This window comes from Phaenicophaeus curvirostris, chromosome 1, assembly GCF_032191515.1.
Source record: "Phaenicophaeus curvirostris isolate KB17595 chromosome 1, BPBGC_Pcur_1.0, whole genome shotgun sequence".
Classification (NCBI taxonomy): Eukaryota; Metazoa; Chordata; class Aves; order Cuculiformes; family Cuculidae; genus Phaenicophaeus; species Phaenicophaeus curvirostris.
Genome location: NC_091392.1, coordinates 201,934,187 through 201,953,219, shown reverse-complemented (window position 1 = coordinate 201,953,219; position 19,033 = coordinate 201,934,187). Strand labels below are relative to the sequence as shown.

At 43.9% G+C, this 19,033-nt stretch overlaps 1 protein-coding gene across 1 annotated transcript; it reads right to left on the bottom strand.

The window, feature by feature from the left end:
* Window positions 1–298: 298 nt before the first annotated feature.
* GJA3 (gap junction protein alpha 3) lies at window positions 299–7,007 on the bottom strand. The gene is made up of 2 exons (XM_069850039.1): window positions 6,926–7,007; window positions 299–1,848 (listed from the first exon to the last, which is right to left on the bottom strand). The coding sequence occupies exon 2, from the start codon at window positions 1,829–1,831 to the stop codon at window positions 299–301; it is 1,533 nt and encodes a 510-aa protein (XP_069706140.1). The 5' UTR covers window positions 1,832–1,848; window positions 6,926–7,007.
* Window positions 7,008–19,033: the final 12,026 nt, after the last annotated feature.

Sequence of the window (19,033 nt, the reverse complement as noted above, 5' to 3'; positions counted from 1 at the left end):
CCAGCTACCATCACCTGTTTTCCGTGCAGGGCTCCCCTACGGCTGCCCTTGGGAGATTCGCCATAGACATGAAGGAAAGCGGGATTGGTCCCCTGGCCCATGGGCTGCGCTTCGGCCACCCCTGACCTATTAGAAAATGTTGATATTTTTCCCCACTACAACTCACAGAGTGCAAAAACAGCAAGCGTCAAAGTTTGAAACCCAGGTCTTTCCCACCCACGCTAGACCTGGCCTCCCGGGCAGCTCCCCTGCCCACTCTGCCTTCCATCACCTGCTCCTCTGAGCAGAGGTGACCGCGCTACACGGCCAGGTCGTCTGACCTGGCTCTGCAGCTGCTGGACTTACTGGCCCTGCTCAAGCGCCGCGTGTCGACGAGCAGCGGTGGCTCGTGCATCTCCACCGTGGTGCAAGCAGCTGAGATGGGTCGTCCCTCCGAGAGCTCCTCCTCACCTTCCACATCCCACTTGTTGCCACTGGCTGCGCTCAGGCTGGTGCTGCTGCCGCTGTTGGCCGCTGCAAGAGGTGGCACAGCTGGAGGAGGGAGGAGCTGCTCCAGTGGTTCTTCCTGCTCGGGAAGGGGACGTCGGACACTGCTGGGAGTAGAGGAGGCTGCTGAGCTGGAAAGCGCCTTCCCCTGCTGCTCAGCTCCCATGTTGACCCAATTTTGCTCGGCTGCCAACGCGCGGCTGTTGCTGTTGAAGTAGTTGACCACAGCTGGTGTGGGTGTGGGGATGGGGGTCGGGATGGTGACCGGAGTGGAGATGGGCGTGGGAGTCACAGCGCGGTGCCTCTCCTCAGGAACTGGTGGAGCAACAGGGTAACTGGCCATGGAGGCCGTGTTGGAGGGGGGACGTGGTCTTGGAGTAGCTGCAGCATAGTACGGTGCCATGGTCACCGGGGCCAGCAGCGGCGTGACAGCGCGGGTGTCAGGCAGAACGGGAGGGGGTGCAGCAGTCGTTATCACCACGGGTGGTGCTGGTGGTGGCAGGGAGACAGGTTTGGACTCCCCCGTCACCATGACTGGCGTCATTGTTGCAACAGGTATCTCAAGGCTGTACCGGTTTGTCATGCCCTGCTTCAGCTTCTTCCACCCCAAGTGATACATCTCAAGCATGTTCAGCAGGAGGGACACAGAGGCTACCACCAACATGAAGATGATGAAGATGGTCTTCTCGGTGGGCCTCGAGATGAAGCAGTCCACAGTGTGTGGGCAAGGTGAGCGGCTGCACTGGTAGACAGGCTTTAGCTCAAAGCCATAGAGGAAGTATTGGCCCACGATGAAGCCCACCTCAAACAGTGTCTTGAAAACGATGTTGAAGACGTAGGTACGGAGGAGGGCACCACCCATACGGATTCTACCACGCTCATCACGGATTGGGAGCTTCTCCTTCCCTCTTTTGACAAGAGGATCCTTGATGCTACTGCTGCCTCCTCCACCACCACTGCCAGACGCTGCTCCTGGGAAGTTGCCGTCTTTGACGCTTCCCTTCTTTTTCAGCTCCTCTTTCTCTTTCCTCTTCTCCTCCATGCGTACAATGTGCAGCACATGGCCCAGGTAGATGAGGGTTGGAGTGGAGACAAAAATGATCTGCAGCACCCAGAAGCGGATGTGAGAAATGGGGAAGGCTTTGTCATAGCAAACATTTTCGCAACCAGGTTGCTGAGTGTTGCATGTAAAGTCTGACTGCTCATCTCCCCAGACCTCCTCAGCAGCGGCTCCCAGCACCAGTATCCTGAAGATAAACAGTACTGTCAGCCAAACCTTGCCAATAACCGTGGAGTGCTCCTGCGCATTCTCTAACAGTCTCCCCAGAAAGCTCCAGTCACCCATTGTTTCAGATTTCTAACCTACAATAAGAACATTAGATGAATTAGAGCAATGATAAAAAAAAAAAATCTTATCATTACACAATGTTGGGGCAGAACAGATTGATCCTTGACAAATGACATTTCCATTTCCAGAATATTACACACCTATGTAAAGAACTACATGACTCTGTAGCCGTGTAGCTGTGGGGTTTTGTGAGCAGCTGTTTAATTCTTTTGCCTTGGCGATACTGGTTGAAGTGTCTACACACGATCACAGGCAAGAAAGATTGATAACCAGGCTTTCTAGAAGATTTAAATATTTTAAAAGCATGATTTCTCTGCTTCCTTCACCTGAGATGCCTCTAACTGTTCTTGCCTATTTTTAGAAAAGAACAGATGGAAATCAGTTCAATTAAAAAGAATACTCCTGATATTAATGTGACTGTACTTGTATCTACAAAGTATGCCCAGCGCTAAACATGTTGTTGTTACCAGGACTTATTTATTCCAACATTCAGGAGGCTAGTAGCATCCCAGAACTCTGCTGTTTTCATATTGTACAAATACAGAAAAATAATTACTCCAAACCTATGGAATTTGTAGTCTGATTTTAGAACGTGTACGCCACCAACAAGCATGTTCTCAAAGTCTAGTCATGTTTGATTTTGTTTATTTGTAAAAAGAAAGAATCATTTGAATAAATTGAAATATTGGCAAGAATGAGAACTTCTGAGAGGAATGGTGAAAAGGTTTCTATGCCATTTCCCCTACTGTCCCACCTGTTGGTGTCACTGAACTACATGTACTGCAACATTATTTTTAAAAAAAACCAAGCAAACAAACAAAAAAAGCCTAAAGGGCACATCAGCAAATATGCACAGAGATTTTCCTGGGAAAATTAAACTATATCCTATGGCCTTATTTCTACAATATACAACTGCTATATGTTCTTGGCAGTTTCCACTAATTCATCTATGATGATCTTCCCATGTCCAATTCTAGGCAGTGAAAAAATTTCTGATTTGGAAAGGCTTAAAGCACAAGATATTTTTAAAATCAGGTTACTCACAAGCTACCTTCAATTGAGAAAAAAAGCTATTATCTGCTGGTATCTCTTGAGTCATCCTTCACCAGTTCCTAATTGAAATATAGGTAGAAGTGCATTTCATTCTCCTAATCAACATCCTTCTTGATTTTATGCATCAATCTTCAACCGAAATCAAAACACAAAACTCTACTTTTAGCTAACCGCAATACTTCCGTAAATACTCAGTTCATAATTATAATTCAGATATAAAAATTTGCATACAAAAAAAACACTATCAGAAGGACTGATTATCTTCTTGTTTAAAAATCTCAGCAAATTTCATAAATAGGATTGAGTTACACTTTACTCTCTTTATTTTTATGCTTATATTTCTTGTCCCCATACCCGTGTGTTTTACTATTTCCAAGAAGAAAAAGTGTTTTTCATTATATGTAGGAATCTACCACTGAGAAAATGTGCTCTTCTTGTTGTCATATTTATTGTGATTTCCAACAACGATGTCACTGTTTTTCCTGAGGAAGCATTTCCAGAGCCCCTACAGAACTTCTTTCAGGCTTTAAGTTAAGGTAATTAAAGAAATTAAAGTTATTTCAGTAACATCTTTATAACTTGTTTTTACTCTGAGGTAATGAAATACTTGTAACTGCACACAAAAAGCTACACCACATTCATTAGTATTTGCATTTTTGCAAATCCTGCAACACCAATGCAGGGATAAACACTTTTTATCCCCACAAAGTTAACTCAAAGATAACTCCCAATAAAAACAACGCATATCTTTGTTATTCTGCAAAACAATATTCCTTTTAAGTGAATTCTTCTTCCAGTACAGCATGATAAGATGTAACTGATACTATTAACAATGAAATGCAGGAATATTCCTGGTCCTAAAACATTTAAAATATTTTTTTGAAATATAGTCTGATTACTTTTTTAAGGGGTGTATTTTTTCCTCTCAGTAGCCCAAACCTGAATAAATTGTTATAATACTTAAATTTTATAATCCTCATTTAATATGCTCAAATTATTTTAAAAAATAATCTTCAGTCTTAATTTTACGAGGTTTACAACATTTCAGATGGTGAAGTAAATTTAACCTTGAGAAGTAATAATTTCTCAGGGAATAACGAATTAATTTTGTATCATTTTTACTAAAAACCATTTGAAGATTTACTCAGTTTAGTTTCATCTTTGGCCAGAACCGTTGTCTGGGAATGTTATTATTTTGAGTACTAAAGATTGCTATGCAGGAACAGAAAAAAAAGAAAAATGTGATATTTGATGGATTAAAGATGTTTAGCATAACCCTAAATCCAGTATTTAATTTCTCTGCTATCTTTTGCATCATGCCATGCCTCTCAGTTCAGTTATCTCTGACACCCTCTTTGGTTTTAACTCAGATAAAGCAAAAAAGACAGCTCGGATAACAGGTAATCAAAGTTATTGTTTGTTCTTTTATTACTAATATTTGTATTAATCCACAAAAGTAAACACATTTAAATTTAATTCAGTAATTATGGTTCATTTTCAGCACAGCTGCCACTATCCTTGCTTCCAATGGCACAGACTCTTCTCTCATGAAAAATCACAACCCTTGCACTGTAAGGTGAACAGAGGTAGCAGTCTTATTTTTGTCCCCTACAGGCACACTGTAATGTAGCCCGTATTGACATGAATAGAATCATAGAATCATAGAATCATAGAATAACCAGGTTGGAAGAGACCCACCGGATCATCGAGTCCAACCAATAGGTAATGTCAACTACAGTAAAAGTAGAATTTTTTTTGCTTTTCTGAAGAATTCTCTATTATTGGAAGAAGAAAAATAACAGTTTGTAAAAAGTAAAGGAAAGATGGCAAATAATATATTCTAATTTATTCTCAGTCATTCTCCTTTCACTAGTATTGCTAAAGATTTTTTTTATTTTTGCTAGAGGTCAGCAATGCCTGGACTGAGATGACTCAGGACACCAAAGACATGGCACAATACATTTCTCAAAAGATACACTTTAAACTAATGTTTACATGAATCTAAAGATTTATTTCAGAGCATCAGGGTGTGCAAACGCATCCTGCACAAAGAAAAAGCATTTTAAGCCATGAGCAGATACGTCACAGCATCTTAATTGCACAGAGGTAAAAAACTCAGAGTTCATCTTAGTGTGAATGGCAGCAATCCTTGCCTTCACTACAATTGTGTATTAATACATAATACATAAATATGGGAAGGACATAATTTCCAAGGGCAATGCAATCAGAAATCCAGGTCCTGTATCTTTCTTCGGTGTCAATGCAATCTCCAGTGAGTAATTCTTGAAGCCAATGTAACTCATCCAAAAATCTCATCAACAATTTTAAAGTGGTACTTTGATAAAAATAAAGATTAAATGACATCAAACAAAGCCAGAGAGCTCACAGATCTCACAGAATATTTGCATTGCCACCATTAAATTCAACAATAAAACACCTAAATCTAAATTTAAATAGCCACAACTCAGTGTTTCAGCTGAGAACAATTCCAAGCTTGCTTTTGTAGTATCACACAAACCTCAGCTGTACAGTGCTACTTTGAGCACTGCTGATGTACAGACCTAAGCAATTGTTAAGTCCTAATATTACATATGGATTGTGAAGGAAGACATTTTTCCTTTCTGTGCTTGGAAAAAAATGCATATTAAGAAATAAAACATCTTTGTATTTCATGGCATTCACGTGGAACTACCTGCTAGGTAGAATCTGCCTCAGAAAGCAATGTAATTCAATGGCATGAAAAGCAAGGACTTCAGTATAATACATGCACAACTACACTTTGTAGGTGGGAAGTATGTGCATATTTGCATGTGTGTGACAGAGAACAAGTAAAAGAGAAAATAAATTCTAAAATCTGTGATGTCGAATATATTCCTTCACAGGAGATAAATAATTATAATCTGGCATCTACACACTTGCCAGTTGTTATCTCTATTTCTGATGACACCACTGAAGACATTCATCATTATGTATCGGGTGTGTGAAATACAATATCTTAATTACTTGTAATTTCATTGATACATGTATATGTTTAGGTATTTATATACACATATGTACATAAACACAGAGAAATAACTACACAGCTATGTTACATATATTGCCAGATTATGACACTTGGTGCATTTATTTTTTTGTTACACTGGTATTTCTAAAAAAAATGTCCTTTAATAATTATTTAGCAACCTAACAGATGTCTTTGTCTGAATAAGATTTCTCAAATTCAGTACATGTTTTCTTTCATTTCTTGTGACGATCTAAAATCTTGGGATTTAGGCTTGTATCTTCAAAATTATCTAGATTTTATAAACCACTATGAGAAATAAATGCTTTTAAAAGAGAAAACAACTTGCAATATTTTCTTTGGTTTTGTGCTAAACAACCAGGCATTTCCACTGCCACTAGGGTTTTAACTTTGCTAATTTAAATCTGATAAAAGTAGTCACCCTGCTCAGTCTGCAGCGTGATCATGTCGTGACATTCCAGACCAATGGACACATCTACAGGGACAGAAGGAGCTAGTATAATTTCCAGTGAAACCTAATGGTATTTGATTGTGTACGTATATATGAAACACAGTAGCTGAGGTTTCATAATTCACTTTATAAACCTGTTTAAATGAGGACTTAAAAATACATATCTTGTTGCTCACAGTGTTATACTTTCAGACAAATCTATTATCACTTCCATGGTATTTCAAGCACTCATTAAAAATTATTCCTTAGCTGATCATATTATTACCTTAAACTTACTTTACTGCTATGGAGCCTCCTCCTTAAATCCCAGGGAAAACTTGTCTTGACTTCTTCTTGGCTTCGCTTGACCTCTGACTGAGTAAAGGAAAAGCCCAAGGAGCACAGAGCTGAGCCCAGGAGGAGAGCTACACCCCCACCTGTTAAACTCCTCTTTTCCCTGGGGTAACAAACCCTTGCTTTGATTCACTTCTCGTGGAACAAAACCAAAAAGGAACCCCTTTTCTCCCCCCAAGCACTCAATTGTCATCTTAAAGCTCTATGCTGGAATTAAAAGATAGTGACTTACCAATAAAACTCTGAAAGGTGTGAAGGGTGTGGAGCTCCCAGGGGACTACAGAACAGCCATCGAACGTGAGGGCAACAGTCCCTACATCCCGAGTGAGTGAAGCATGAATGAGACAGATCTGTCAGGTGGCCACACACCATCAGCCAGACAGAGCTAAAAACTGCACAGTAAGGAGTGTCCCGCCCCTCCACCCCAAATGTACAAAGGAGGGACAAGCCTGTCCGGTGTTCAAAGACTCAAGACCCTTTTCCATGGCAGAGAAGGAGGCGCCTCAACAGACAAGTCAACATCTGAGGGGACTTGAGGCAAGTTACTGGAACTGCAAGGCAAGGGTGCTATACATCCTGCTCAGAATTCTTAAAGCCCATTTTTGTCTCATGGAAACCATTTAAATCTTTTTTTCTAGTTGAACTTTTAAACTGTTCCAGTAGGATTTTCCCTTGAAATTTCCCTTAAAGAGAACCTCTAGCTACTCAGTTCAGTCCCTTCTTCATATCTATGTCAGTGTCTTACAGACTTATCACACACCCAGGATTCCTAACAACATCCTAGGCTTATGTGACTTCTTCAGAACCCAAATACTTTTGTGACGCTTTTTTTGCCTACCTGGAAAAAAAACCTCAAATGAAATAACTTTTCTTGCTTATAACATTGACAAGGTTTTGTTTAATCAAGCTATAAATATCTTCCAAAGAATTCCAAAGAATATTTATTCATCTCAAATACTTTGCATCCCTTGTGTGTCCTAAGTGAATAGGTAGCTGGTGTGGTTTTAATAAACCTCAGACCAAAGGTGTGACCAGAGTGAAGTAAAAGCCTGGTCAATGCAAGGAGGCCACTCAGACAGTTTTCCCACTGTCTAAGGACCAGGTAACTCAGAGCTCACCTTAAGAAACCCAAAACCCATCTTGGATTACACTTGTGAACTCCGTCACTCCATGTGGCACAATTTACAAGGGTGAAAGGAATTCTGGCTCTGCTTTATACTTGTGATTTAACTTTATTCTGAGTGTAACACTGGCTTGAAACGCACATCAGTGTTCAAATGCTGGTGTAAGCCTTGAGGAACAAATTACATGGCCCTACACCTGCACACTTCAGTGGGCAACAGCCACAACAATCCTGGACACAAACAGTATTTGCTGCTTCCTCCTCTGCAACATTTTCTGAGTTATATCATGAGGTTTGGGCACTTTTCCTTACCATGCCAGGCTCAGTTATCAGCCCCATCTGTGAGCACCACTGCACGCAGAAGGTTCCCTTGCTGGGGCAGGAATAGCAGACAACACACCAGGGTCTCTCAGGGAGGTATTTCACAGACCTGTAGAGTGTCCTGAGTTGGAAGGGACCCACAAGGATCATCGAGTCCAACTCCTGTCCCTGAATAAGACAACTCTGATTCACGCCGTGTGTTTGAGGGTGTTGTCCAAAGGCTCCTTGTGTCCCCCATGATCTAGTGGGAGGTGTCCCTGCCCATGGCAGGGGGGTTGGAGCTAGAGGATCTTCAAGGTCCCTTCCAAACCATTTTATGATTCCATGATCCTATGATTCTTGAACATCGTCAGGCTCGGTGCCACAACTGCTTCCCCGAGGAGCTTATTCCAGTGCTTCGGCACCCTTTGAGTGAAGAAACTCCTCCTCATATCCAGCCTCAAGCCTCCCCAGCACATTTTCCTGCCATTCCCTCGGGTCCTACGGTTGGTGGCCAGAGAGAAGAACCAGTAAAGCCCTTTCTACGCTTCCTCCCGGGCACGACGAGCAGAACCGGAGTCCTCCCTGCTCTGCAGGGGCGGGCAGAGGCTCCAGGCACCCCCTGCCCCCCGGCCCCAGCGCAGGCTCCGAGCCCGCATCCCCCGCCCGAAGCCGCCAGCCCCGGGTCCCCTACTTACGCTCGGCTATTTTAAGCAGCAAACTCTTAACTCGTTCAGAGGCCGGTGTTGCCGCATAGCTCATCGAATTGGGAAGGGAAAGCGGTCGCCGTCCCCCCACCCCTCCTTCCCCCTCTCCTTAAGCTTTGCTGGGCCACAAGCGGGGATGCGGGATGCGCAGGGATGCGGGATGCGCAGGGATGCGGGATGCGCAGGGATGCTCAGCGCCCTCCCTACCTGCTGCCTCGGCTGGCAACGCGCCCCGCGGGCAGCCGGCAGCCCCCAGGGACCTGTGACCACCTCCCCCGGGGCCACCGGGCACCCGGCCCTCCCCCTCTCCCCTCCCCTCGCCCCCGCCCCCACCCCCGGCGGGCAGAGCCCTGGCAGCGGCTGCGGAGCCGCGTCCCCTCTTCACCCGGGAGGCTGAGAGAGACCTCGTTGCTCTCTACAACTACCTGAAAGGAGGGTGTGGAGAGGAGGGAGCTGGCCTCTTCTCCCAAGTGACAGGGGACAGGACAAGAGGGAATGGCCTCAAGCTCCGCCAGGGGAGGTTTAGGCTGGACATTAGGAAAAAATTCTTCACAGAAAGGGTCATTGGGCACTGGAACAGGCTGCCCAGGGAGGTGGTTGAGTCACCTTCCCTGGAGGTGTTTAAGGCACGGGTGGATGAGGTGCTGAGGGGCATGGTTTAGTGTTTGATAGGAATGGTTGGACTCGATGATCCGGTGGGTCTCTTCCAACCTGGTTATTCTATGATTCTAGGATTCTATGATTCTTCACATCTGTGCGGGTGTCTTAGACTCAGCCCATGCTCAGGATTCCTAATAACATCCTAGGCTTATAGGACTTCTTCAGAACCCAAATACTTTTCTGATACTCTTTTTGCCTACTGGGAAAAAAACCCAACCAACCAACCAAACAAACAAAAATCAATCAAACAACCAACCAAACAAAACAAATGAAATAACTTTTCTTGCTTATAGCAAGCAAGTTTTTGCCTAATCAAACTATAAATATCTTCAAAAATATTCCAAAGAATAGTTACTCATCTCAAATAATTTGCATCCCTTGTGAGTCTTAAGTGAACAAGTAGTTGGTGTGGTTTTAATAACTCTCAGACCAAAGATGTGATCAGACTCTAGCGGCTCTGGATACTCAGTTCAATCCCTTCTTCATATCTATGCTGGTGTCTTACAGACTCAGCCCAAGTTCAGGATTCCTAATAATATCCTAGGCTTATAGGACTTCTTTGGAACCCAAATACTTTTCTGATTATCTTTTTGTCTACTGGGAAAAATAAACAAACAAACAAACAAACAAATGGAATCACTTTTAGAATCATAGAATCACTAGGTTGGAAAAGACCTCTTGGATCACTAAGTCTAACCATACCTATCTGCCACTAAACCATGTCCCCAAGCTCCTCATCTACCTCCAGGGATGGTGACACAACCATCTCCCTGGGCAGCCTCTGCCAGTGCCAAATGACCCTTTCTGTGAGAATTTTTTTCCTGATATCTAGTCTGAACCTCCACTGGTGGAGCTTGAGGCCATTGCCCCTTGTCCTATCACCTGTCACTGGGGAGAAGATGTCAGCACCCACCTCTCTACAACCTCCTTTCAGGGAGTTGTAGAGAGCATTAAGGTCTCCTTCAGCCACCTCTTCTTAAGGCTAAACAACTCCAGTTCCCTCAGCTGCTCCTCGTAAGACTTGTTCTCCAACCCCTTCACCAGCTTTTCTTGCTTATAGCAAACAAACAAAACAACAAATGAAATAACTTTTCTTGCTTATAATATTGGCAAGTTTTTGCTTAATCAAGCTGTAAATATCTTCCAAAGAATATTTATTCATCTTAAATACTTCACATCCCTTGTGTGTCCTAAGTGAACAGGTAACTGATGTGGTTTCAGTAACTTAGAGCAAAGTGAGTTAAGAGCCTGGTCAATGCAGGGAGGCCACCCAATCAGTTTTCCCACTGTCTAAGGTCCTGGTAACTCAGAGCTCACCTCAAAAAAACCCAAGGCCCATCTCGGATTACACTTGTGAACTCAATTACTCCTGATGTGCAAATCACAGAATTATACAATCATAGAATCTCTAGGTTGGAAATGACCTTTGAGATCATCAAGTCCAACTGTACTTGTCCATTACTAAACCATATCTCTAAGCACGTCATTTACTCATTTTTTAAATATCTCCAGGGATGGTGACTCAACCACTGCCCTGGACAGGCTGATAATCCTCCCTCCTTGGCAGACGAAGGTGGGATTTGCTGAGAAATAAATGTCTTCTTCCTCCAAGAAGATAAAAGCCTAAGAAAACCTTAATTGCTGTGTTTTCTCCAGACCTACAGGGAGATGCTCAATGGAACACATGCATTTGCACCTTGACAGCCATGGAAGAGGGTTCATCACTCAGGCAGTCTCCCCTGAATGCCCGTTGCGGTAAGGAAAACTTGTTTCCCACTAGCCATCACACAGGGCATTTTTCCAGAGAATCTGGCTGCTCATGGCTTAAACAGGCTCACTGGGTAAAAAACTGGCTGGCTGGCCAACCCCAGAGAGTTGTGGTGAACAGGGCTAAATCCAGTTTGTCACTGTTCACAAGTGGAATTCTGTAGAGCTCGGTGTTGAGGCAGAGCTATTTAATATCTTTATCTATTTAATATCTCTATCAGTGATTTCAGTGAGGGGATCGAGTGGTCCCTCAGTAAGCTTGCAGATGGCATCAAGCTGAGTGGGTGTGTTGATCTGCTCACGTGAAGGAAGGCAGTACAAGAGGGATCTGGACAGACCGTATCAATAGGCCAAGGGAAATTGTATGAGATACAACAAGGTTAAGTGCCAAGTCCTGCACCTGGGTCACAACTCCATGCAACACTGCATAGAATCATAGAACCATAGAATCACCAGGTTGGAAGAGACCCACCGGATCATCAAGTCCAACCATTCCTATCAAGCACTAAACCATGTCCCTCAGCACCTCGTCCACCCATGCCTTAAACACCTCCAGGGAAGGTGACTCAACCACCTCCCTGGGCAGCCTGTTCCAGTGCTCAATGACCCTTTCTATGAAGAATTTTTTCTTAATGTCCAGCCTAAATCTCCCCTGGTGGAGCTTGAGGCCATTCCCTCTTGTCCTGTCCCCTGTCACTTGGGAGAAGAGGCCAGCACCCTCCTCTCCACAACCTCCTTTCAGGTAGTTGTAGAGAGCAATGAGGTCTCCCCTCAGCCGCCTCTTCTCCAGGCTAAACAACCCCAGCTCTCTCAGCCGCTCCTCATAAGGCCTGTTCTCCAGCCCCCTCACCAGCTTTGTTGCTCCTCTCTGGACTCGTTCCAGAGCCTCAACATCCTTCTTGTGGTGAGGGGCCCAGAACTGAACACAGGATTCGAGGAGCGGTCTCACCAGTGCCGAGTACAGAGGGAGAATAACCTCCCTGGACCTGCTGGTCACGCCGTTTCTGATCCAAGCCAAGATGCCATTGGCCTTCTTGGCCACCTGGGCCACTGCTGGCTCATGTTCAGTCGGTTGTCAACCAACGCCCCCAGGTCCCTCTCCTCCAGGCAGCTTTCTAGACAGACTTCTCCTAGTCTGTAGCACTGCATAGGGTTGTTGTGCCCCAAGTGCAGGACCCAGCATTTGGTCTTACTAAACCTCACCCTACTGGTCTCAGCATGCTTGCGGAAGAGTGGCTGGGAAGCTGCCTGGTGGAAAAGGATCTGGGAGTGCTGGTCGATAGCTTGCTGAACATGATGCAGGTGGTCAATAAGGCCAACAGCATCCTAACTTGTATCAGAAATGGTGCAGCTAGCAGGACCAGGAATGGGATTGTGCCCCTGAACTTGGCACTGGTGAGGCTGCACCTTGAATCCTGCGTTCAGTCTTGGGCCCCTCAGTACAAAAAGGGCATTGAGGTGCTGGAGTGTGTCCAGAGAAGGACAACAAAGCTGAAGGTGAAGGGTCTGGTGCACATGTCTTATGAGAAGCAGCTGAGGAAACAAGTTGTTTAGCCTGGAGAAGGCGAGGATGAGGGGAAACCTTATGACTTTATACAAGTACCTGGAAGGAGGTTGTAGTGAGGAGGGTGTTGATTTCTTCTTCCAAGTAAAAAGTGAGGAAATGGCCTCAAGTTGCACCAGTGGAGGTTTAGATTGGATATTAGGAAAAATTTCTTTACTGAAAGAGGGGTGAAGCATTGGAGCAAGCTGCCCGGGGAAGTAGTGGAGTCACTATCTCTGGAGATGCTAAAGAAATGTGTAAAGCTGGCACTTTGGGACACGGTTTAGTAGGTTGGTGGTTGGACTCGATGATCTTAGGGGTCTTTTTCCACTTTGATGATCCCATGACTCGGTGACCTCCCGGCGCCGCCCAGTGGCTGCTCTCGGGATGCTGCTTGGTCTCCTATAAATCTCAAAGGAGAGAATCCCACTTCCATGCATGAGGTGCTGGATCTTAAAGCAACCATTTATAAGAAAATAATTCTTCACAGAAAAGAGATTTTTTTTTCCTGATAGAAGGTGAACTTTGCTGCTCCTGCCTGCCTGTCCTGTGTGAAGAACACAGAAAGCCTGCCAGACCCTGGAACCGAGCTGCATCCCAGGTGGTGGCTCTTGCCCTTCTGCCAAGACAGGTGCTTTGGTTCTCAGAGTGCAGGTAGCATTGCATCAGCAGCTTGCAGTATCTCAAGACACTTGACAAATGTCTAGAGATGAGAAGGATCCAGGGAGACCTCATAGCAGCCTTCCAGTACTTAAAAGGGACACACAGGAAAGCTGGGGAGGTGCTATTTATCAGGGAGTATGGGGATAGGACGAGGGGTAACATCTTTAAGCTGAAAGAAAGAAGATTTGGATTAGATATTAGGAAGAAATATTTGATTCTGGAGGTGGTGAGGCACTGTAACAGATTGCCCAGAGAAGTCATGACAGCCCTGTGCCTGGATGTGTTTATGGCCGGGTTGGATGAGGCTTTGAGCAACCTGATGTACGGGAGGGTGTCCCTGCTCATGGCAGGAGGGTTGGAACTGGATGATTTTTAAGGTCCCTTCCAACCCAAACTATTCTGATTCTGTGATTTTATGAACTGTATAAATGACAAGCCTAGGTCTACAAAGTCTGAGAGCCTATACCTGGGACTGAGCCGATGTTAGGAAAAGAAGGCATTATGAATGATGTTTTTGAAAAGCTTTTTCCCCACAGCCTTTTCTCAGTCAAGATTAGCCGTCAAACTTTTGTGCACAGACTGCACTTTATTCAGAAGGAAGATAGTCTCAGATTTAAACTATGGTGTTAAATAGTGCCTCTTCATGTCGACTTGCTGACAGGGATTCCCATGGAAAAGTCATCTTGCTAGTTTCCTCACTGCCACTTATCTTTAAAAGTGCACAGCACTGCAAGTGGCCAGATGCCACATTAGTGTGCCCCAAATCCCTAAGTCCTTATGATGTTTAGGGGATTCCTTCCATTGTCATTAATGCCAGACAGCAACATAAAGCTCCAGGCAACATTTACATTTTTACATTAAAATGCATTTGTACATGATTTTCAGATCTCCTTTAGTTATCTTCTCTAATGCCGCTTTTGGTCTTCCATCCAAACCTCCACACAGATGACAACCCTTGTTCCATGTGACAGACCTTTAGCAGTATATAATTTGGCTGGCACAGAAAGTGGATTCAAGAAGTGTGTAGACAGAACAGTTAGGCAGGTGTTTCAAAGATTAGAAAAATCACATTTGCATGGCAAGGTACAAAGAAAGATCAAAAATAGACACCAAGCTTTATGAAAAGATAAAAAGGTCTTGTAAGTAAAGGATCTTGATCTTAGTCTGAACTCGAGCTGATGCTTAACAAGAAAAATGGACTTTTTCAGATCACTATTGGTCCAAAACAGTGTTTTACCCCATACTATTTCTAATTTAAGCATCTATTTTGAAGTACAAAAGAGGATTATTCCTACCATAACTGTGCATCGAAACACAGTCTAGTGGAAGAACTCCCAAAGAGCAGTACACACCACTAGTTATAAACAAGCCACGCCAAAGTCATACATGGCCCAGCAGAGCTGACAGGAGTTCTGTCCGGACAGTCAGCCTAAAAAAAGATCTACAAATGCCTTCAGTTCTACTTGTTGTGGCCATGCATAGTATGTCAATAAAAAGAATTGCACTTGACGTGCCGCTGCACTACAGAAGATGGCACTAAAGATATTTAAATGCTGGTAAAGGGTTTGGCTACCTCAGGAGGCACATTTGAAGCAAGGATTAAAGTCTTTTCTTCTCCAGTTGTTTTATACATGGATGAATCAAAATACTTTAGAACTAATTAACAAATAAAATTGTCATAAAGAGATTAAAGTAGTACCTTAATCTCGCATTATATAGCGATTATTATTGTCCCAATTGATGTTGTTTTCTGTTAGGCACTACTGACAAGCATGTCAGAGAACATAGCATATTAGCAACTAAGAACTCCTGTCAGGAATAATTATTCTTATTTCTAGTTTGTAGAGTTAATGTAACTTCTAGTTTGCAGAGTTACTGTAACTTCTAGTTTGCGGGAATGGAGGCACAGGAGGAATTAATGATTCATCCTAGGTTATATGGCACTGAGATCCTAGGCTGATGTTTTACCCACCAAAACAGGCTTCCTCTCAAAAGTGCTTTTGAAACTGTGAGAAGTTTTCCACAGCATTTCCCTGGAAAAACTGGTTGCTTGTGCCTTGTATGGGTATACTCTATGCTGGGTGAAAAACCAACTGGATGGCTGAGCCCGAAGGGTCTTAGTGAATAGAGTTAAACCCATTTGGCAGCTGGTCACAAGCGCCGTTCCCCAGGGCTCAGTGCTGGGGACAGTTCTGTTTAATATCTTTATCAATGACCTGGAATGCTCCCACTGTAAGTTTGCAGATGACAACAAGTTGGGCTGGAGTATTGATCTGCTTGAGGGTAGGAAGGCTGTACAAGAGGGATCTGGACAGACTGGATCCACGGGCCAAGGGCAACTATATGAGATTCTACAAGTCCTGCACTTGGGCCACAACCCCATGCAATGCTCGCAAACTCTGCAGTCAAAATGTCACATCTTTTTTAATTGCAGGTGGTGTAGTTACCCAGGTTCATGCATGTGACTCTTGTTTACTGAGTGGAATACATGTCAATGTCTCCCATGGAATACAAACAAAATAAGCTCCAGTTTCCTTAGTAGAAGGTTCATCTTCAGTCTTCCAGAACAGAAGTATAGACCTAAACTTTGCAGGAGAAGACCAAAGTAGCGTGTCAACACAAAAGGAATGCTCTGCAGAGGGACCTGGATAGGCTGGATTGATGAGCCAAGGTCAGTTGTATAAAGTTTCATAAGGCCAAGTGCCAGGTCCTGCACTTCAGTCACAACAACCCCATGCAACACTCTAGGCCTGGGGAAGAGTGGCTGGAAAGCTGCCTGGTGGAAAAGGACATTGGTCAAGAGCCGGTTGAACATGAGCCAACAGGTGGCCAAGAAGGCCAACAGCATCCTGGCTTGTATCAGAAACAGGGTCAGCAGGAGTAAGGAAGTGATCATCCCCCTGTTCTCAGCACTGGAGAGGCTGCAACTCGAATGCTGTGTTCAGTTTTGGGATCCTCACCCAAAACTCTTCTCTGAGCACGTCCAGAGAAGGGCAACAAAGCTGGTGAAGGGTCTGGAGCACAAGTGTTATGAAGAGTGCCTGAGGGAACTGGAGTTGCTTAGTCTGGAGAAGAGGAGACTGAGGGAAGACCTTATCACTGTCTACAACTACCTGAACGGAGGCTGCAGCAAAGCAGCTGGCCTCTTCCCCCAAGTAACAACAGATAGGATGAGAGGAAATGGCCTCAAGTTATGCCAGGGAGGCTTAGAGTAAATACTATGAAATATTGCTTCACCAGAAGAGTTGTCAAGCATTGGAACAGGCTACCCAGGGAAGTGGTTGAGTCCCCACCCTTGGAGGTATTTAAAAGACATGTGGATGTGGCACTTGGGGACATTGTTTAATGGTGAACTTGGCAGTGTTAGGTTAATGGTTGGACTGGACGATCTTAAAGGTCTTTTCCAGCCTAAAATGTTCTACAATTCTGTGATTTTGTGATTCTGAGCTGAAAACAAATCAAAAGTCAGAGTTCAAGTAGTTCGCTGGTGAGTCAGTGGGTTAAATCAACTCATACAAAGGCTGAGGAGAGATTGTGTGAGAACAAGGAAGATGGCCAGTAGGTGAGAAGCTGGCCCAACAGAGAGGAGCAGAGAACAGGGAAGGGTACAGAAGGGAAAGAGGGAAAGGGCCATAAGACTTTTGCCTTCCTAGTAGCAATCACTTATGAAAATACAGCCAGAGGCTGTGGTTTGGAATTACAGTGTGTGTAGCAGCAAATACAATTTAACAGGTTGCCATTCCTCCTGCTCCTTCTGTTGACTCCCTACAGCTCTTCTTGCCCAACACCATGGCCTGCTGCCCCACAGTCACGTCAGCATGGACACGTGGCCTCCCTGTAAATCAAATGAAGGAATTGATCTAGCTAAAAATCAACCCAGCAAAGCAAAACATTGGTTTCTTCATCAACTAAACCAGTCAGGCAATCCAGTGGTGAGCGCAGCTGTGCAAACAACTAGGCTGGTATGGTGAAGGTCCTGGAGTGGAGACACCGTGTTGAATGAGGTGGCAGAGACAAAGAAAGGATAAGAACAAGCAGGAAGGGATGACATCAGTGCTTGTGCATTAAACTAGTACTGCCAGTGAGCAAGTCATAGTGCCAAACCACAGCCAAAGCTCCTAAACAAGGGTGTTCTTCTTTGTATTCAGGATAAAAGCAAATACAGTATGTTTTACCAGGAGTATACCTTGCTAACATGCGTGATGAATGTGTAAAGGCCTCAAATACTGGCTGCCTTCCACAGAAAGGAACAGGGAAAAGTTTGTTGCTTTAAAACAGAAAAATAAGATCATACAGAGTAAAATTTCTCAACAAAATCCAAACTGCTGCACAATCTGATGACCTACCTTTGAAATTAAAGAAACTAGTAATAAAAAATGAGGTTTTACTGCTGTGAAATGTCTCCTGGATGCAGACCAGGCTTCAGTAAATGCCACCAGTGTTTGCATATATAGTGAGTTGGGCAGAAAAACTGAGAACTGATCAGGGTTTCAGTCTTCCTGCTGTTGGGAGGAATGCCTCTTCTGTGAGACACAAAACTGAGGCAGGAGGAGCATTTTACTCACTGTGCTCAGGAGAAAAAAAAATAAATTCCACTAGCAACCTCATTTATATTAATAACAATTTTATTTACTCTCAACATCATCTGATATGCTTTGCCAGATGGAAGATATTATAGCACAAGAATGTATAATTACAATTGCTAAAAGCACAGAGGAGCCATGCTGGCAGAGATCATGCTGGAGAGATCCTGTACCGGCAAGTAGACTTGAATTTATATGAAAAATATTTTGATTCAGGAGTTGAGCTTTGGCTTGGCAAAAGAACCTGTACAACTGACTCCTTCCATTGGGGTCGCCTTCCTCAGGGATTTCAAAAGCTCCCTCTGTTCTAGAGCACATCCAAACCTAGACCATCCTCAACAGATGTTTGGCTTAGTTGCCATTTAACAGTCTTCAATGATGGAAAGTCTGTCATCCAACTCAATGCTTAGCCCTCTTCACAAAGAGGTTATGCCATGACTAGTCAATATCTCATTGCAACATAAGCCTATTATTTCTCGCTCTGTTGCCAGATGATGTAGAGTAACATCTTCACCTTCTTTGCCACAATCTTTCACATAGTTGGAGAGTGCTGTTTAATCTTCCCTCAGACTTCTCAGAGCCAACTCATTTCTTTCAGGCCTTCCTCACAGGTTCTGTGTTTTAGGTATTTGGTCAAATATTATTCCTGAATCTTGGATTTCTACAGCTGATAAATGGGATTTTGGGGTACATGGAGCACCAAAGTAGGGTCCAGATAAGGACTTTCAGATACTAGGAAGAATGGAAGCATTATTTCAAATATCTTATTTTTGACAAATCATTAATGCATACCAATATAGTATTTTTCCAAGTCAACAATGTTATTGACTGATGCTCCACTGATGTTCTACAAACTCCAGTTCTTCTCTACAAAACTGTTCTTTAGTTCAGAAAAGGTCACCGTCCTACAGTTCTGCAAGTGCACCATCCTACAGTTCTGCAAGTGCTTAGTGTTTCACAATGCACTTAGCCCTTTGTAACTTCTCAAACTGCT